The sequence below is a fragment of the Saccopteryx leptura genome, chromosome 2 (assembly GCF_036850995.1).
Source record: "Saccopteryx leptura isolate mSacLep1 chromosome 2, mSacLep1_pri_phased_curated, whole genome shotgun sequence".
Classification (NCBI taxonomy): Eukaryota; Metazoa; Chordata; class Mammalia; order Chiroptera; family Emballonuridae; genus Saccopteryx; species Saccopteryx leptura.
In genome coordinates this window covers 196,212,620-196,234,601 of record NC_089504.1, presented here as the reverse complement: position 1 = coordinate 196,234,601, position 21,982 = coordinate 196,212,620, and the positions used below count along the sequence as shown (strand labels likewise).

Here is a 21,982-nt window from a genome sequence, read left to right as displayed (position 1 = left end):
CTCCTTGGTCTTACCCTTGCCACCTCTACAGTGGCTATAGGGATAGGCGGGGCTGGCTTAGGCCATAGTATATAAACTACTAACCAACTAAAGGCAGACCTGGAATAGGCCCTTGATAATTCAGCCACCTCTCTAGCCTCTCTCCAAAGACAACTGACCTCCCTAGCTCAAGTCGCCCAACAAAACCAAAGGGTTTTAGATCTACTAACAGCCGAGAAAGGCGGTACTTGTCTCTTTTTACAGAAATAGTGTTGCTATTATATCAACGAGTCTGGCCTGGTTGAGAAAAATATCAACTCTCTCTGAAAACTTCAGGAATGAATCTGCAGTGATCAGGCTGGTACCAGCCCCTACTCTGAATAATGGTGGAAAAATCCTGTGTTCTCCATGCTAGCACCAATTATAGGACCAATCCTAATTCTGTGCCTAATTTTAATACTTGCCCCCTTCTTTATCAAGTCCCTATAGGCCTGGATGAAAGAAATCTTTAGGATTACCTATAATCAAATGCTCCTACAACTCCTATTCCCCAATACCCCAAGGAGAACTTCACTAGGGAAATATCAAATAGGTAGGAATGACAGCAGGAAGAAGCTGTCCCTCAGCCCAAGAAGTTCCCTCCTGAATGTTCTCCAAACCCTCTTCCTTTTTACCACACATATTCAATCCTTCTAAAAAACCTACACCAACAGGTTTCCTGTATCTTAAAATCTCCACATGTCCTCTCACTTGAGGGGAACCAGACCAGCACGTCTCATGAGGCTCTTCCAGGAGACCATGCATCACCATGTCACTCTGTCCACTTGGCACTTGTAGCAAGCAATTCACAATTACTGGCTCACAAGATTTTTCTACTTCTTCACTCAGGTGTTCGAGGACATTACCTGGTTCAGACCTCACAGCACAGAAATTGACGACCTTCTTAAATGGATGGGGGACTTGGCTTGGCAAGGTTCCCTTCTCGAGTTCTCTTCAGAAGAAGCAATAATTTTCCAATTTTTTCTCCTTTTTCTCCTCATCACCCCTTACCATATATTATAAAATTAATAACTGCGTTTCTTTTATATGTAACCACAGAGTTGAGAAATGATAAATATGTGTATTCCAAACTGCCCTCTTGATGTTTTGCTTATCTGTCAGACCTCACCCTTACTGGACTATCACCCCTGAGACAGAGGAAATTCCAAAAAGCTGACAAGCCACCCCACAGAGGGGATCCGGACATACCAGGACTATTGATTCAACACCACATGCTTGAAGCCTCCCAAGGAGGAGCGTTTCAAACATACCAGGAATTTTGCCTCAGTATCCTCTCAGGCTCTATATAACTCGCCCCTAGTCTGTAACCCGGTGCACTTCTCCTGGAGGAGTGCCCCGGCAGGTCTTTCTCCTCTAATAAAGCCTGCAAATCTGGTGATTGAGTGCCGTCTCATTTTTACAATGTGAAGCCCAAGGTCACTGGCTTGAGCCCATGGTCACTGGCTTGAGCAAGGGGTCACTTGCTTTGCTGAGAAAGCAATTACTGAACAACTAAGGAGCAGCAACAAAGAACTGATGCTTCTCATCTCTCTTTCTTCTTGTCTGTCTGTTCCTATCTGTGCCTCTCTTTATCTGTCAAAAAATAAAAATTAAAAAAAATGTCATGGGAATAACAAAAGTGAAAAAATGATGTATCATAAGGTTATTAACAGCAGAGGTGTTAAGAAATGGTTGAATTTTTCAAATATTTTGAAGATACAACCCAAAAGATTTAATAATGCATTGATACATGACAGCAAGAAAACAATCAAGTTTAATTGTAATGTTCTTTTCACCTGAGCCAACAGGAAAAGTTTTGGAGTTTCCATTTACTAAAATGAGATTACCTATGATTAGTGATTATTTCAGGTAAAAAAAAAATCGGAAATTTAAATTTCAGATGCCTTTATACATCCCAATGTTGTCAAGTGGGCAATTGAATAGATACTGTACTAATCTGGAATTGAGGAAATCTAAGGTGGAGATGTGAGTTGAGGTTTTTAGCATATGGGCTATGTAAAGCCTTAGTACTAAGGGCCATCACCAGAGAAGTGAGTTTGAACAGAGAAGTCCAAGTCATAAGACTGGAAGCACTCCAATAAGAAGAGTTCAGAGCTAAACACATCCACTCAGCTTTAGAACAAGTTGCTTAAGAGTGAGGAGTCTAGGATTATTTAATGTCTTGAAGCCAAGTGAATAAAGTATTTTAAGGAAGAGAGAATGACTGACTGAATTTAACCATGTAGAGATCATTATTAACCTTGACAAGACAATATTGATAATTTATGAACAAAAATGGACTAATTGGAGTAAGTAGAAAAGAGAATGGAGTGAGAGGCAATAGAGGCAGCAAATACAAAACAACACTAGGGTGTAAACTGAAAGAAAAATGATGTCAAGAAAATTTTGTTGATTTTTGCTTGCTATTTGTTTTTTAAGATGTGTGAAGAGGAACGTATTTGTATGCTAATAAGAATGATCCAGTAGAAAGGAAAAAAATTGATGATGCAGGGCTGAAAGGAAGGAAGGAAAGCCCTTGAAAATCCACAAGAAGATAAAACCAAGGGCACAAATAGAGGAAAACAATACTTACAAGAGAATGCAAATTTTTCATTCATATAACAGTAACAGAAAGAGAGATAGAGTATGTGGGTGAGGCTAGCAGTGCATGGGTCAGCATGGGGTGTTTATTTGTAGAACTATACTTGAATTGTTTCTATTTTCTTAGTGAAATAAAAAGCAAACTCATCAGCTGAGATAAAGCCTGGTAGAGGAGGTAGAGAAGAGTTGAGTAGTTAAGAAAATAAAAAGACCCAATTGATGGAAAAACTGTGGTATAATTACTGGAAATCATTAAGAGGACATGTAAAGTTTGTAGTCTCGATTAAAGGGGGGAATTTCAGAATTTGTTTTTTTCCCATCAACCAGGTTTATCTTCACAGATAGATGTACAGAATAGGCAGAAAGATGGATTTTTTCAAATTGGGATTATGGTAAACAAGTAGGGATTTAAGGGAATTGATGATGTACACAAAAGAGTGGTTACTCTCACTAATCATAGAACATATTTCAGGTGAGAAGGATAAGACATATAAGAGAAGTGAGAAAGAATGAAATGTTGCTATAATCAATTACTTTTAAATCTCATGTTTCAAATAAAATTTCAAATCTTATTGAATTTAGGGACAGAATGGGAATGAGTGGTATTGAGAATATAGAGAGATCACAGTTGTTGGTCATGATGTATTATTCTAGGGCAAGACACTGAGAATATCTTATTCAGTGAGAGAACAATATTATTGGAAGAGAACATGCTTAACAGTTGAAAATCCAAGGTGCTTAAAGGATTTTCTAAATAAGTGCTGAGTTCACCAATGCAATCATGAGATATTTTCAGTGAACTTCAAGTTAAAAATCTTTTGAGACATGAGGTGGAATGACCCAGGGCTCTGCAGATGACTGCAAAGAGAAATAAAGGTTGTGGTGGTGTGGTCTGTTGCAATCTTTTTCTGTAAAGAGTCAGACAATTAATATTTTAGGCTTTGACAGGTGAGTAAGTCCTTCTGCAAATTCTTTTTTCTCTCCCATAGTGTTTTATCATGTATAAATCACTCTTAGTTCAGGGTTGTACAAAAACAGGCAACAAAGGGATTTGGCTCACAGGCTGACCTGTGACCTGTAAACAAGGCTGGAGTTGGAGGGAATGAGCTGTAAGGAGCAATAAGTGAAGCCCTACCTCACCTCCAGCTCTTGTTGTATCAGGGAAATTAAGGGAAGCAGTGTCCTCAAGTTCTATATCTCAGTTAAGGCATTTAGCTATGTATGACATTAACTATATAGATAGCATTTAAGAAAGGGAAAGATAAAAATTTAAGGAATTCTCTCCCTTCCCTCCCCAGTTCTTTGCTGATATGATTAAAATTCAGATAAAAATACCTACACACACTTGGTTGTTTTAATAAATGCATGTTTTATTTTATTTTGAGAAAATCCAGAAAAAACATTTTTTAGGTTTAATTTTTTTATTCTCCCTAAAAGGACTGCCCTGTTTTAAAATTACATCACTTCCATTAAATTTTACTAAAAATTAAACTAATCTGAAATTTTTATTTTTAACAAGATATAACAAAACTCTCAGAATGTTACTTTCACAAATTTCAATAAATAAACTCTCTGGCTCACTCCTCTTGTCTTTTTATGACCCTGTGATTTTAGTTGTCAAAGACAGTATTTGTTTAATGTGAAAATATAAAAAGTGATATTCAGCTCTCTGATCAATAAGATATTTGTTTGTAAGCATTCACTTTAGCATCATTGCCTCCCACTTTTGAAAAGGGATCAGATGAAGCAGTAGCAAGTACCAGTAAGAGATAAATTCAAGAGCTCATTTTAAAGAAATCAGCACATTCCTTTGTTTGTACATGGTACAGCGATGAGTGATTTGAGATAACAGATCAACTATATCTATTCATTACATTTAATATGAACCCTCAACTCCTTTTGTTATCCTACAATTGCTTAACAGTTTATTGCTATTTCTCTGTGCGTGTGTCTGCGTAGCATGTTCTTCCAGTTGCTTGTTATTTTCTTAGTCCTCAACCTAAAATAATGTAATTTGCCCAACTATAAAACTATCATTTTTTAAAAATTTTTTGCTGACATAGTCCTACAAAATAAAACATTAGTCTACTGGTTGAAGTTTCTGAGATAGCTACTGGTTTCCTGATATAATGGAATAGCCTCCAATGTAACTCATCTTTTGCCATAATGTATTTTTGCTTAGATAGAATATTCAGGTGAATAGTTATAATAAAATGACATCGTATTGAAGCAATCACTTTAAACTTTTTAAAAATGTTATTTTATTGATTTTAGATAGAAGAGAGAGAGAAGTAGAGACAGGAACATTAATCTCCTCCTGTATGTGCTCTGACTAGGATCTAACCAGCAACCTCCGTGCTTTGGGATGATGCTCCAACCCAGGGGTAGTCAACCTTTTTATACCTACTGCCCACTTTTGTATCTCTGTTAGTAGTAAAATTTTCTAATCACCCACTGGTTCCACAGTAATGGTGATTTATAAAGTAGGGAAGTAACCTTACTTTATAAAATTTATAACGTAAAATTTGCAGCAAGTTAAAGCATATAATAATAATTACTTACCAAGTACTTTATGTTGGATTTTCATTGTTTGGCAGAATAAATCTTTATAAACCAAGTTATTATAGTTAAATCTATCTTTTTATTTATAGTTTGGTTGCTCCACTACCACCCACCATGAAAGCTGGAATACTCACTAGTGGGCGGTAGGGACCAGGTTGACTATCACTGCTCTAACCAACCAAGCTATCTGACCAGCGCTGAAACAATCACTTTTGAAAACAGTTGGCAATTAAATCAGTAATTAGAAGTATTTCAGACATAAATGTGTATTGATTAAAATCTTGACATTTCTTATTTAAGCAATATTTGTTTACAGTTATTCTCCTGCAATTGTAAATAATAACCAACTAAAAAAAGAGAAAATAAACAAGAAAATAAGATATTTTAAGAAGATTAACAACATTAAGATAAAAAATCATACAGAACTAGCAGATACATAGTGTGGAAAATTGAATAAAATTTCTCACAGTAAAAAAGAAAAACAGAGAAATGACCAATATAGTAAGAATTATGAATTATATATGACCCTTACATAAACTATTCCATGGCAGGCCAACTTTTTTATTTTTTACAGAGAGAGAGTCAGAGAGAAGGATAGACAGAGACAGACAGACAGGAACGGAGAGATGAGAAGCATCAATCATTAGTTTTTCGTTGCACATTGCAACACCTTAATTGTTCATTGATTGCTTTCTAATACGTGCCTTGACCACGGGCCTTCAGCAGACCAAGTAACTTCTTGCTTGAGCCAGCGAGCTTGGGCTCAAAATGGTGAGCTTTTTGCTCAAACCAGATGAACCCTTGCTCAAGCTGGCGACCTCGGGGTCTCTAACCTGGGTTTTTCACATGCCAGTCTGATGCTCTATCCCCTGCACCACCGCCCAGTCAGGCTAAGGCAGGCCAATTTTTAACATCCAGGTTTTCTGATGTCTTGAGATGTACTTCATTTTTAAAATAGATCATTGTATATATTTTACTATAAATTTTCACTCAGCCAACTTATATACTGGTTTATCATTTTGTGACAAACTTGAAATTGCTGAAGGAGAAATAATCCATGAAATCCATCCTCAATGTGACTATGGGTTACCCTAACTCCAGTGTTCCAAAGTCGGGTGATGTAAATGATTCCATCATCTCTTAAGACATCATATTGACAGGTGATGATATGGGTTCAAGATAAACCATGCAATTTGTTGTCATCAGCCAACAGGGGAGCTGCTCTCACATCCAGGAAACCTGGATATTTTTTGGATAGGTCAGAGCTTCCATTAGTTGGATTATTATAAACATGTCCTTTTCTAAACCTCTCAGGAAGCAAGGAACTCCAATTAACAATTGTGAATAGATGACTTGATTCCACTGGTACATGTTGATGGGCAAGTATGGCTTTCTCAAGTGATCTATCTGTTGTAAAATATTCACTCCATGCCTGACCATGACCGACTTGTACAGAAGTAGAAAATGTGAATTATCTTGATATGATGGTGTTTTTACATCAAGTATCTGAAGGACAAGATAAATTAAGCACTGGGTCTTGACTTGGGTCTTGACATCTGGATCATCTAAAAGCTGAGAAATAATTAAAATTACTTGCACAAAATATTGTCATTTTAAAACAATAAGATAAGCTATAAATAAATTCATAATCTCAGAAAGACTTCAGTACTAATTAAAATACATCATCTCAACAAACTTTCAAATATTCAAAATGGGCATCTTGAACTAAAAAATCTTTCATTCAAAATACTTTTTAAAATAAAAATATAGTTTACATACCACATTATATGAGTTTCAGGTGTACAACATAGTCATCAACATTTATAGACTTCATGATCACCATAATAATTCTAACAAAAATATGTCATTGTACAGGGTTATAATACTATTGGCTATATTTCCTATGCTGTACATGCTGTACATTACATCTCTATGACTATAACTGTAGGTTTGTACTACTTATTCCTCTTCACCCACCCACATATACCCTTTCCTTTGGCAATGATTAATTTGTTCTCTATTACTATGAGTTTATTTCTATTGTGTTTTTTTGTTTTTAATTCCACATGTAAGCAAAACTCATATTATTTGTTTTTCTTTGTCTAACCTATTTAACTTTGTATAATACTATCTAGAACCATTTGTGTCATTATAAATGACAATATTTTATTATTTTTTATGGCTAAGTAATAATTCATATACATACACACATACATATATACACAAATAAAATATATACATATATGTCTACACACACAACACACACACACACACACACACCACATCTTCTTTATTCACACATCTTGGCTATTGTAAAAAATGTTGCAATATACCTTTTTTGAATTAGTACTTTTGTTTTCTTAACATAAATATCCAAAAACTGAATTTCTGAGACATACGGTAGTTTTACTTTTAGTTTTTTGAGAAAAAGGATACTTCTAATTTAAGGGAAATCATCTATCTTATACTTCTCATGTGATTTTTTTTTTTTTTTCTGAAGCTGGAAATGGGGAGAGACAGTCAGACAGACTCCCGCACGTGCCCTACCAGGATCCACCTGGCACGCCCACCAGGGTGACGCTCTGCCGTGACCAGAGCCACTCTAGCGCCTGGGGCAGAGGCCAAGGAGCCATCCCCAGTGCCCGGGCCATCTTTGCTCCAATGGAGCCTTGGCTGCAGGAGGGGAAGAGAGAGACAGAGAGAAAGGAGGGGGGGAGTAGAGAAGCAGATGGGTGCCTCTCCTGTGTGCCCTGGCCGGGAATCAAACCTGGGTCCCCCGCACGCCAGGCTGACGCTCTACCGCTGAGCCAACTGGCCAGGGCTCTCATGTAATTTTTATAGCAATAGAATAATACTTTGCTGAAGATTATTAAATCTATCTAAACTTTTAACAGCATGGTAAAATTATTGTATGGTTTTGCAAGTATATAACATTATTCATTTAACTAGTATATTTTTCTAACACATAAAATTTTAAGTCAAGAATCTATTATCATTTTACTAAAAAGAAAAATAGTCATGACAGGAGCACAGATTGGCATTTTTGATGTTTGAGGCATTTCTTCTCAACAGTTTCTTTAATATTTCCAAAAAATATTATATTTATATTTTTATATATTTATAAATTTTATATAGTTATATATTTACATATACATTTCAGCATATGTATAAAACTACTGTTTATTATTAGACAATTTAAAAAACAACAACATAGAAATGATGAGCAACATACCTGTTGCACTACTGCTGCAGCTAAGTTTCCTCCTGAACTACTTCCAGTAACATCAATTCTCTCAGGGTTCATGTCATATTTTGAAAGAACATCTTTACATAAGAACCATTTTAAGCTAGTATATACATCTTCAAATTGAATTGGAAAATGATACTTAGGTGCTAATTTGTAGCTGTAGAGAGAAAACATGGTTTTTATGTCACTTATATTTTTACTTTTCATTAAAGCATAATATACATGTCAGATACACACATATCTTGAGTGTACAGCATTTGGACCATGAAACGAAACACTGCCAGTACCCCAGACCCTCATATAAAAGCTCTTTTATCTAATGTTCTTAACTCTTGAGTATCCACTAACCTAACTGGTTTTGTCCTATACATAAATGTACTCCTATGTATCTGGCTTCCACTGTAAAACATTGTGTTTTTGAGTTTCATCCTCTTTGCAGTATGCTTCTGTCTTTTAATAAAGAATTTTGTTGTGTGACTATACCACACTTTGTTTATCCATTAAAAAGTTGATGAGAATTTGAGTGGACTGCAATCTTTGGCTTTCACAAGTGTGTTGATATAATTATTTTAGTATGCAGTTTTCTTGACCCTATATATTTCTGTTGCTGTATATCTGTAAGTGTTATTGATGGTCACAGAATTATGCATATATGCTTAGCTTTACTTAATATTATTAAAGAGTTTTGCCAAGTACTTGTACCAATTTATATGTACTTGAACCAGAAGCTTATAGAAGTACCTGTTGATGCATATCCTCACCAATACAGTGTTTTATGTCTTTCTGCTTTTAGCATAATATTGGGTATATAGAATTATCACCTTGTCATTTTAATTTATACTTTCTTGTTGTATATTAACTTCTCACATGTTTACTGGTGATTTGTATATCCTTTGCTATATATTGTCTCCTTTAGCCTTTTCCTCATACTTCCATTAGTTGTTTATAGAGATTGGATTAAAAAATCTCTATAGCCTGATCAGGCAGTGGTGCAGTAGACAGAGCATTGGACTGGGAAGCAGAGAACCCAGGTTAGAGACTCCGAGGTTGCCAGCTTGAGTGCATGCAGGCTCATCTGGGTTGAGCACAGCTCACCAGCTTAGACCCAAGGTTGCTGGCTTGAGCAAGGGGTTACTCAGTCTTCTGTAGCCCCACAGTCAAGGCACATATGAGAAAGCAATCAATGAACAACTAAAGTTCACAACAAAAAACTAATGATTGATGCTTCTCATCTCTCTCTATTCCTGTCTGTCTGTCTCTATCTATCCCTCTCTGACTCTCTCTGTCTATGTAAAAAAAATTAAAAAAAAATTTGTGTATATGTAGATATACATATACCTTTTGACATACATCAATTTTTAATTTTTAATGTAGCCACTTCATTGAAATATACATAATTTACACACCAAAAAATTCTTTCATTTAGAGAGTGCAATTCAAAGATTTTTGGTGTATTCAGAGTTGTATTTTTTATATTACTATGTGTTGGGAAGATAAAATATATTATGCTCACTTTGTTAAAGATGGTGCTGCCCATGTGGAAGCCCATCTGCCAGGTGATAATATTAATTGCTCTTTCTGCTTGGGATGAGTGTGATTATGTTAATATATGTTGGGGGAGGGCTTTCATGCCAAAAGGTTTTTAAAAAAAGAGAGAGCACATTGTTCCAGGAGAAGAGTGATTACATTCTAGGAGGAGCCCTTGCTGTAGGAGAGCAGAGTAAGGCCACATGGAGGAGAGGAGAGGCAGCCAAGATGGAGGAATGCTGAAGAAGCCAGTTTGTGCAGAGTTTGTGTAGAGAGAAGGAGACATGGAACAGAGGTGAAAAAGGCTAGTGAGCTAGAAACCTTTGATTCTAGGAAACCTTGATAGCTTTGTGAGCACTGAATGAGTGGGTTTTGGAGCAAAGTGTGTTTTTACTTGAATTCTGGGTGCAAGCTAGTATTAAAACTAATGGCCCACCAGTTCTTGGCTCCATTGTTTCATTACCGACTGTCTGAATCAAATGCAAGCCTGCATGGGCCAGGCGGTTGTGATGGTGGTCCTGGCTCCTGGCTTAACACTATATGACTATGTTTTAACTTTATAATAATGATTTAACTTGATGAATACTCATGAATTTTTAAACTTTTACTTTTCTAAAGTGTAAATTTGAATAGATATATGTGGCTGTGACGTAGTCTCCATAGCAATTTCACCTCAAATTTTAGTATTCTGAGTGTCCTAAGTGTGTTCTTTTCAAGTACAGATCACTGATCCAAAATGTTACTTTACACTTCCCATTATCAGTGTTTGTTTATTTTAATATGATAATATCTTTATATTTTAGACTCAAATACTTGACACTGAGTTAAATTTTTTTCAGGAATGTTATTGCTTTTTCTTCATAATGACTCTCTAAAGTAGAAAGTATATGTGATACACTTTTATAGATGATCCTCTGACTCCAAGTACTCATTACAGAAGAATGTCAATAAAACACTGAGAGGATATTTAGTCTAATCAGGTCCATCCAGACTTCATTTTCTATCACCTTAAATAATATAAGAATAAAATTTATTTCTGGCATAATCATATATCAGACAATAAAGCTGAGGGAATCATGGTATGAAAGGCACCTGGTCTGAAAACAAACTAAAACAGCTCTTACTTTGTTGATATGACAACAGCATCTAGTCTGTTTGCTGTCTGTCTTGACGGGAAGTCATAACCTTGTGAAGCTGAAATAAAAGGAATAAAAACAGGATTTTGGTGAGAATGAGCAAATGAAGTGGAGGATGTTTCCTTCACACAAAACCCTACTGTGCTTGTGTTGGGCAGATAAAATACATTATGCTCACTTTGTTAAAGATGGCACTGCCCATGTGGAGGCTTATTGCCCAGGTGATATTAAAGTGTGTTGGGGGTGGGCTGTGGGCAGGCAGGATACTTGTAGCCTGGGGCTTGGTTTTAGGACTAAGCCTTTCCCACCCTTTCTGATGTGGGGTGGACTTTGTATCAGAGACTTTCCTATTTTGTGAATTGGATTAAAGGTTTTGATTTTTGCACTATAAAGTGGAGTAGATTAGGACCTTGCTCTCTCTCTAACCGAGACTATTAGCATTAGAGAGGAGAGCAGAGAGGAGAGAGCAGAGAGAGGCCACATGGAGGAGGCTAGGAGAAGCAGCCAAGATGGGGGAGCGTTGAGTGGAAGCCAGTCTGTGCAGAGTTTGTGCAGGGAGAAGGAAGGAGATGGGGAACAGAGGTGAATAAGGTTGGTGAGCTAGAAACCTTTGATTCTAGGAAACATGGATAACTCAGTAGTTTGTGAGCACTGAATGTGAGTGGGTTTTGGAGCCCAGTGTGTGTTTTTACTTGCCTGCCACGTGCAAGCTAAGATTAAAAATGATGGCCCACCAGTTCTCTCCTACTCTAATGCAAGCCTGCATGGGCCAGGCAGCTGTGATGGTGACTGCGGTCACTGGTCTTACAGCTTGTCTCAAATTCTGGCAATTCACCTGCTGCTCAACATTGAAATATTAGGAGGACACATCTGCTTCTGGACTGAGTCATAAGAAACCACCCAACCATAACTCAGTAGAACTCAGTGTTTCTCAGTGAACTTCCTGTAAGGCCAGGAGCCGCCATCGTGGCCATTCACATGCAGGTTCGCATTGGATTCGGACAGTCGGTAAAGAAACCATGGAGCCAAAAACTGGTGGGCCATAGCCTTTAATCTAGCTTGTACCTGGCGGGCAAGTAAAAATACACACTGGGCTCCAAAACCCAGTCACACTCAGTGCTCACAAAGCTACTGACTTATCCGAGTTTCCTAGAATCAAAGGTTTCTAGCTCACCAGCCTTCCTCTCCTCAGTTCCCCATCTCACTCAGCACTCCGCCATCTTGGCTGCTTCTCCTGGCCTCCTCCACGTGGCCTCCTTTAGCTGCTGGCTCTACTCTCTCCGCTCTCTCATGCTAACCTCAGGAACCAAGAGCCAAACTCCCGCTCCGTTCCCATTTTATAGTATAGAAATCCAAACCCTTAATCCAATATACATAATAGGGAAGTCTCTTAATACAAAGTCACTTCTCTGAGGCATGATAGGATTGTACCACCTTACACCAAAAAGGGTAGGAAAGGCTTAATCCCAAAACCAAGCCCCAGGCTACAAGGATTCTGCCTGCCTTTAGCCCACCCCAACACACATTAATATCACCTGGGCAACGGCCTCTTTAACAAAGTGAGCATAATACATTTTATCTGCCCAACACTTCCCAACTGCTCTTTGTCACTTTTATCTTGTGTCCTGCACATTTGGATTAACTTCTTTTAAGCCAGTTTAATTCTCTAGAAGACTAACCTCAAGTCCCTAATTGGAAGAGATATTGATTTGGTTTTGTTTTAGATGATGGGTATTTAAAAATAAAAAGTTGAGTCACTGATTTTGAAGGAGAAACCAGAATAATGCAGAGGAGAGTGGGGCCTGCAATGCCTGGGGTCTTACAACCCAGCCTATGACCGCAGTGTTCAGGACTGAGGGAACAAGTTTAGACAGAAAAGTTTGAAAAATAACAAACCAGGGTGTGGACCTTGCTGGTTATCAGTTCTTTGAAATGAACTGCAGCTCCAGTAAGAAGAATGAGTGATAAGATTGTGAATGATAGGATTATCAAGGACAGACCCTCTGGCTACCTCTCCCCTTCCCCTCCCTAAGACATAAAATTAGGCCTGCAAAGAAAGAAGTCATAGAAATCAGACATTTGTCACCTGAAAGCTAAAGGTATAAAGGTATATAAGGTGTAAAAAAATTTAACTTCTGGGAGCATGTATTTGGTTCCCTCTTTTGGGGGTCACGCTGCTCCATTGGTTAAGTAAATTCTACTTCCTTTACCAAGTTGTCTGGGTGTTTTTATTCTCCTTTGCCTTCTACAATATATGGTGGATTGGCCAGGAACCAAGAAGGAAAGATGCCCATAATTGGCAGCCTTCAGGCACCCTGTGGGGAGTCTCTGAGCTGCCCTGCAGACATGCCTACTGAGCTTACATTGGGGATTTCCCAGTGTGGGTGCCTCTGTAGCACCAGTTGTAAGGCCAGTTGCCACCACCACCATCACTGCTGCCTGGCTCATGCAGGTTTGCATTTGATTCAGACAAACAGTAATGAAATAATGGAGCCAAGAACTGGTGGGCCATTGGCTTTAATTCTAGCTTGCACCTAGTGGGCAAGAAGTACACACAGTGGTAAAACACTTCCCTTCCAATTCAGGGCTCCCAAAGCCACTGACTTATCTGAGTTTCCTAGAATTAAAGGTTTGTACCTCACCAGCCTTATTCACCTGTGTTCCTGTAGGTCAAATGAGTTTGTCAATTGGTATATATATTTGCTCACTTATATTTTGCATTGTGTGTGAAGGACAGGCTGTAAGTAGGCCAGGTCTTATAACCTGAGGCTTAGTTTTAAGAATAAGCTTTTCCCCACACCCTTGACCATTGCATGATGTGGGTGGTGCACTGTTGGGCAGATAAAACATATTATGCTCACTTTGTTAAAAATAAAGCTGCCCACGTGGAGGCCATTGCCCAGGTGATATTAATGTGTGTTGGGGGTAGGCTCAGGGCAGGCAGGATCCTTGTAGCCTAGAGCTTGATTTTAGAACTAAGCCTTTCCCACTCTTTTTGATGTGGGGTGGTGCAATCCCATCATGCCCCAGATAAGTGACTTTGTATTAGAGACTTCCCTATTTTGTATATTGGATTAAAGGTTTTGATTTCTACACTACAAAATGGGGGCAGAATGTCAGCTTGCTCTCTCGGTTCCTGAGATTAGCATTAGAGAGCAGAACACAGAAAGGCCACATGGAAGAGGCCAGGCGAAGCAGCCAAGATGGTGGAGTGCTGAGGGAGAAGTCAGTTTGTGCAGAGTTTGTGCATTGAGAAGGAAGGAGGTGGGGAACAGAGGTGAATAAGGTTGATGAGCTAGAAACCTTTGATTCTAGGAAACTCGGATAAGTCAGTAGCTTTGTGAGCATGAATGAGTGGGTTTTGGAGCCCAGTGTGTGTTTTTACTTGCCCACCGGGTGCAAGCTAGGATTAAAGATGATGGACCATTAGCTTTTGGCTCCATGTTTTCTTTACCAACTGTTCAAATCTAATGCAAACCCACATGGGCCAGGCTTCTGTGCTGGTGGCCACGCCTACTGGCTTCACATGCACTCTTATGAGGAATCCCATTATGCCTCAGATAAGTGACTTTGTATCAGAGACTTCCTTGTTTGCATATTGAATAAAAGGTTTTGATTTCTACACTATAAAATGGGGCAGAAGACCCCATGCTAGAGGAGAGCAGAGAAAGGCCATGTGGCGGAGAGGAGAAGCAGCCAAGATGGTGGAGTGCTGAAGGAGAAGCCGGTTTGGGCAGTTTGTACAGAGAGAAGAAGATGGGGAACAGATGTGAATAAGGCAGGTAAGGTAGAAAACTTTGATTCTAGGAAACTCAGATAAGTCATTGGCTTTGGGAGCCCTGAATGGAAAAGGAAGTGTTTTGCCACTGTGTGTATTTCTTGCCTGCCGGGTGCAAGCTAGGATTAAAGCCAATGGTCCACCAGTTTTTGGCTCCATTGTTTTATTACCATCTGTCCAAATCTAATGTGAACCTGCACTGGCCAAGCGGCTGTGATGGTGGCTGTGGCTATTGGCTTTACAGGGCCAAAGTGAGTGTTGGGTCCCCTCCAAATTTCCCCTACTGTTTCCCAATTCCTTCATGTGGTATAATTGTTGCATGTTGTGGAAGGCATAGGAGGTTCATGAGAAAAACCCTTTCTTTTAGCCATGATGGTCAAGAATTTTAAGAAAGTATTCTCAGAGGATTACGGGGTTACTATGTCCCCGAGAGAATTGAAGACCTTGTGTGAACTAGAATAGCCCACTGTTGAACAAATGAGTTTGTAAAATTAGTCTTTTTTTTTCTTTTTTGCATTTTTCCGAAGCTGGAAACGGGGAGGCAGTCAGACAGACTCCCGCATGTGCCTGACCGGGATCCACCCAGCATGCCCACCAGGGGGTGATGCTCTGCCCCTCTGGCGCATTGCTCTGTTGCATCCAGAGCCATTCTAGTGTCTGAGGCAGAGGCCACAGAGCCATCCTCAGTGCCCGGGCCATCTTTGCTCCAATGGAGCCTCAGCTGCAGGAGGGGAAGAGAGAGACAGAGAGGAAGGAGAGGGGGAAGGGTGGAGAAGCAGATGGGCGCCTCTCCTGTGTGACCTGGCTGGGAATTGAACCCAGGACTCCTGAACACCAGGCCAATGCTCTACCACTGAGCCAACCAGCCAGGGCAAAATTAGTATTTTTTGAGTTTTTCACTTTTATTGTTAAAAATGGCACTGGGCAGTCACGTGTGTACTTGCCCTCAGAGCAGGGCTGTTGATTGAAAATTGTGGATTGCATTTCTGCTTGGGAGGGGCCACTATTTTGCTAATGCTTGCTGGAAAAGAGGCAGATAAAGAAGTCTTGTTGGCAGGGAAAGAGAAGGCGTAGAAGGTAGTCACTAGCGATCTAGGCCACCCTGATCAGTTTCCCTATACAGACACTTGGCTTAGACTAGTTTTGCACCCTCCTCCTTGTCTTAGAGGTCAAGTATTAATAGCAAAGGCAGGGAAGCATTCCACCAATCCTGGAGAGTCACTGCTGCAGGCCAGGAATTTTAACCCCTAGTGAGCCAGAAGAAGCAGAAACTTTGACTCCCTCATCATGCATACCAGCAAGGCTTTACTCTTCTACACCTGGCTCCTCTTCCACCTTAAAAACTGCTACTGACTGAGGCCCATTATTGCCATGTCTATCAAGCCCCAGCATAAGCTCTCCTGGGTGGGAGGCACCTCTCACTGCCTCTCTGGAACAGGTGCAGGCTCCCCCCCACCCTTAGCTGGGAGGCTGTGCTCAAAGAACAGGACATCAAGTGGAGATGCCTTTGAGAGGAGTGAGAAACATAGTAAAATAGCCAACAAGATTTATGTCAACAGAGAGGTTGCAAAGAGGCAGGAAGATAAGTGACAAGTGAAGAAAAAGGTCGAGTTCATAGCTATGGCCTTTCTCAACAAGGGCAAAGAAAAGACTCCCCCTGTTTGAAAATGGAAAGAAGACAGACAAGGGAAAAAATGGACAGTCAGGCAGGGTACCTTGCAATATGATCGGTGTGCCATCTGCCAGGAAAACAGGTCATTGGAAAAGTAACTGTCCCAGGTGGGACAAGGAGGAGGTGTGCTGGCTGGCCACCTCCAAAGGGGAAGGCACACTTGTAAAGCCAGTATCCATGGCCACCATCACAGCCGCCTGGCCCATGTAGGTTTGCATTGGATTCGGACAGATGGTAATGAAACAATGGAGCCAAGAAAAGGTAGGCCATTACCTTTAATCCTAGCTTTCACCCAGCAGGCAAGTAAAAACACACACTGGCCTCCAAAACCCACTCATTCAGTGCTCACAAAGCTACTGACTTATCCGAGTTTCCTAGAATCAAAGGTTTCTAGCTCACTAACCATATTCACTTTTGTTCCCTGTCTACTTCTCTCTGCACAAACTCTGCACAAACTTCTCTCTCCTTCAGCACGTCACCATTTTGGCTACTTTTCCTGGCCTCCTCCATGTGGCCTTACTCTGCTCTCCTACAGCATGGGCTCCTCCTAGAACATAATCATTCTTCACCTGGAACAACATGATCTCTCTTCCTTTTAAAACCTTTTGGCGTGAAAGCCCTCCCCCAACACATATTAAGATAATCATGCCTATCCCAAGCAAGATGGACAATTAATATTATCACCTGGGTTATGGGCTTCCACGTGGGCAGTGCCATCTTTAACAAAGTGAGCATAATATATTTTATCTGCTCAACAACACTGTTCAACGTAGCTGGGCAATCCCTCTTGAATTGAGGGCGACTAAACTAAGGAACCCCTGATGAGTCTATAGTCCACATGGTGGTAGGGGGCCAACAGATGGACTTCCTGACTGATACAGGGGCTGAGCACTCAGTGGTGACTTGACCAATAGTGCCACCCTCCAACCATAAGGTAGACATTGTAGGAGCCACAGGAAAACAGACAGAACAGACATTCTGCCTGCCCCGTAAATATACAATCTGAGGTTATGCATCAGTTTTTTACATGCCTGACTGTCCAGTGCCGCTGCTGCAATGTGATCTGCTAAGCAAACTGAGGACTACTATCTCTTTTGCTGACAATGGCCAGCTGGACTTGCAGGGCCTAAGCTTAGGCTTGTTTTACTGAGCCTGGGAAGCCACCGAGTCAGGCTAACCCAGAAATGGTTGGGGTTGTAGGATAATCCCCCCTGGACTGGCAATAAAATAAGTGCCAGTGCAGATAAAGTTAAAGCCTGTAACACTGCCTGTTAGCCAAAGACAACACCCAATTCCTAAAGAAGCCTTGGAAGGAATCCAGGTGTTTTTACAGAGGATAAGGAGCATGGCAATATTATCCCATGTCATTCACCCTGGAACTCCTTTGCTTCCCACTAGAAAACTTGGACCAATGATTACTGGCCAGAACAGGACTTGAGGATGTAAATTAGGCAGCAGTGACTCTGCACCCAACAGTGCCAAATCCATACACACTCCTAAGCCTCCTCCCTGCTCAAGTCTCATGGTTCACTTGCTTGGACTTAAAAAATGCCTTCTTTTAGTACAAGACTGGCTCCTGGAGGCCGGGAGCTGTTTGCCTTTCGCTGGGAGGACCTGGCCACAGGGGCAAAGGCACAGTACACTTGGACTAGGCTCCTGCAAGGGTTCAAAAACCCCCCTGTCATCTTTAGGGAGGACCTCGCTCACAATCTCCAGAGGTTTCTTGTATAGGGCATCAGATGTGTCCTCCTTCAGTATGTGGATGACCTGTTGCTGGGTCACGAGACTCTACAAAGATGTGCTCGAGGAATGTGTTCTATGTCATCTAGAGCAAAATGAATACAAGGTCTTGAAAAAGAAGGCCAGATCTTCCAAAGGCAAGTAAAATATTTGGGATTTATTCTCTAACAGGGGGAGAGGAGGGTGAAGTAGGATTCTGTCATTTGTAGATCCCCAACTTTGCAGTACTGGCCAAACCCCTCTATGAAGTCACAAAGGGGGGAGAAAAAGAGTCCATGGACTGGGGTCCAGAATAGGACTGTGCTTTTCAGACTCTTGAAAAGGAATCACAAGTTGCCCCAGCACTAGGTCTTCCTAACCCAGTGAAACCCTTTGTGCTGTACATCTCGAAGAGGAGCAAGACAGCAGTAAGTGTATTAACCCAGGACTTAGAGTCGTAGTCTGGACCGGTGACTTGCCTCTCCAGTCAGTTGAACAAAGTTGCGGGGAACTGGCAGCCATGCTTGGGGGCCTTGGCAACTGTAGCGGTGTTGGCACAGGAGACATACAATTTGGGACAGGGCTTGGAGATGTGGGTGCCTCATTCAGCGGTAGCTATGTTGAGTACAAGAGGGCATCGTTGGCTCACAAATGTCTGTATCACCAAATACCAGAGTTTACTCTGTGAAAACCCAAGGCTGGCAATAGAGGTGTGTACCACTTTAAACCCAGCAACACTGTTCCCAGTAGAGGAGGGAGAGCAGCAGCACAACTTCCAGCTGACCAAACCTGTTAGATCAACCCATAAGAGACCCAGATTAGGAGCTGTATGCAGACAGAAGCAGCTCTGTCAACTCACGAGGGAAAGGCAAGCAGGGTATACAGTAGTGACTTTAACAGAGATTTATGGCATCTGCCCCAAGGCACTTCTGCTCAATGGACAGAACTGCTTGCTTTGACTCGGGCCCTATAGCTCAGTAAAGTAATAAAGTGAATGTTTTCACTAATTTTTACTTTGCCTTTCTTACTCTGCAAGTCCATGAGATCATATATAAGAAAAGAGTGCTCCTGACACCCAGGGTCAAGAACCTAAAATATTCAGGAAAAATTCTTCAGCTGCTGGAAGCAGTCTGGAAGCCAAAAGAGATAACAGTAATCCACTGCCAAGGACACCAGAAGGCAGAATAGGTAAAAGCCTGTCCCACCCAGACTAAAAAGGCACTACCCAGAGAAGTCATTCCAAGGTTTGAACAGTCACTTGAGGTAGGCTCTGACAGCAGCCTGGCCTCTGTGGCTAAGGTAGTACAAGGAACACCTCAAGCATTGAACATCACCTGGAAGCTTCAAGTGGCAGACAGACCTCAGAGCTCCGGAAAAGTAAAATGAATGAATAAATGACCCGTCCCGCAGGTCGAGCAACAGAGACTCTAAGTGGGGAGTGAGGATTCTATGAGGCAAGAGGCACAAAGAATGGAGACAAGACAGGATTCTGATCAAGTCTCATTTTATTACAGACAGGTTACAGATTATATAGGGGAAAATACGTGAGAATAGCAAACTGAGGAATGAGGATGTGATTTCATGAAAGCTGAAAAGACAAAGCCTATTCATAGAGAGGAGTATCCTGCACAAACAGGCAGTGAGAACTACCTGCAGGTATGCTTCTGTGAATCACCTGAGGGCGTAATGACCTCAGGGCGTAATGAGGCTTGAACTGCAGGCAAGTAAACAGCCAAGTTTCACTTAGGCAAGCTGTTCCTTTTACAGCTCCTCGGGGTATCCGCTGACCCCAACAGGTCCCCCTTTTTTATTTTATTTAGTGAGCCTGGGGTTGCGTCTGTCTTAGGTCGGAGAGATCGCACTAGTGTCTACGAATGCTCTTACCCGTCATCGATCATCAAGATCTGTCTTAGGTGAGTTCGGACTTTCTAGTGTCTCTCAGTTGCCCGTCATTGACTGCCAACCCAGCTATGGCTTTAGGCCATTATATGGAATGCCTTGATCGGCCTGATCCAGACGATGATAATGGACCTGTATCTGTTGTGCCTTAGAAACGGCTTCCACTTGCTGCTTAATGAAAGCCATGATTTTATTAAATATCATGGGCCTGAGGGATATAAAAAGAAGCAATCCTAACAGAGGACCTAATAAGGGGAGGAGGTAGGGGAGTATGCCATTGAGTCCACTCCAAAGAGGATTGTTGAACAATTCTCTTCGTCTCTTCTCCAAGTCTTCTTGGAGCCGCTTGATCTTATCACGTACCACACCAGATTTGTTCGTGTAGAAGCATTTTTCCTGTAAAGCTAAACAAATTCCTCCCTGCTCTGCAGTAAGTAAATCTAATCCTCTTCTATTCTGGAGGACTACCTCCGCAAGAGAATCTATCTGATCTTGTAGGTCTTGGATAGTGCTAGAAAGCGCTTGAACATCATCTATTAATTGACGGGATAACTTCATAGACATTCCTAATCCTGCTGTTCCAGCGGCAAGTGCGCCAGATATCCCTAATCCTACTAAGAAGGGAATAAATTGTACAGCTCTTTTTGAGCGCCCTGCTAAATTGTCAAAACTAGGAATAGGAACTGGTTCGTCTCCAGAGATGACATCAATATCTGGTAATAAGGTGGCCAAAACACAGATGCCTGTCCAATTCTGAGGCAAAGTTGGATAAGCTAAATTTCTACCACAGACAAAAACCGCTCCTCTGGTAGGACATATAGATACATTATAGGTTATAAATCTACTGCAATTATTAAATGTTATAAAACCTACATCTATATCATAACTATTGTTTTGAAAATTACCCTTAAAGCATGTATGATTAGAAAAGCCTACAGGTTGCACTCCAAATGGTAAACTATAGCTACAGTTATTATTAACTTTTGATATAGATTGATTAGTAGGTAAGGCTAGGGGCATAGGAGTCCCTATAGTCATACATAACCAGCAATCAGCAGCTAAAGTGGGATTAGAAATATTTAAAGCTTTATGCGTGGCATCTAAGATATCAATAGTTTGAGTATCTAAATCTACTCCTCTTGACTTTGGCAAAGCTAAAGGATGATAATTAAGTTTTGGATATAATTGTTCCATAATCTGTTCAATTCTCTTCCGAGCTATTAATTCTTTTATTTTATCTTGGGGGCCTCCTCCATCAGAGACATGAATAGGAGCCCTTTTTGACCAACATACTGCTTGTCATATTGTGCCAGAGCAGGATGCTTGAGCATACTGACTATGAGATCCCCCTGGCTGAATTGGTCCCCAATCACCCCCTATGGAACTTCCCCAAGTTTTTTGCAGTATAGCAGTAAAATAGGATCTGTTATTATAGGTGCATTCTTGAACTGATGTATAACATGATGAATGCATCTGATCTAAATAAGAGGTGCAGGGACATTGTCCTGGTATACCCTTAATACTGGGTATGATGCATGGTTTATTTACACATTGCCACTTTGGACTCTTCAAGCCCCCTAGCTGACTAGAATCTGCTGCTAAATAAGCAGTCTTTGTGCCACAATCAACTGTCTTGTATTGATTGTTGGGTAATATATAATCAGTGGCAGTTCCACCCTTGCAGTCACAAGGTTTCCCAAACATAGAGTCATATAAATCTCTCTTACTTACCGGTGCTTGTAAGCCCACTTCTCCTGGAGCAATGTTGATGTAAATTATGGTCATGAACAGCAATCCTGAGGAGTTTTTCATGTCTGTAAGGA

The 21,982-nt window shown here is 40.6% G+C and overlaps 1 protein-coding gene across 1 annotated transcript in view; it reads right to left on the bottom strand.

The window, feature by feature from the left end:
- Positions 1–6,157: 6,157 nt before the first annotated feature.
- Positions 6,158–21,982, bottom strand: part of LOC136395331 (arylacetamide deacetylase-like) — a 64,493-nt gene continuing 48,668 nt past the window's right edge. Inside the window, 4 exon segments of the mRNA XM_066369890.1 lie at positions 6,158–6,612; positions 6,615–6,753; positions 8,414–8,585; positions 11,080–11,149. Of these exon segments, the coding sequence (XP_066225987.1) occupies positions 6,158–6,612; positions 6,615–6,753; positions 8,414–8,585; positions 11,080–11,149 (836 nt within the window).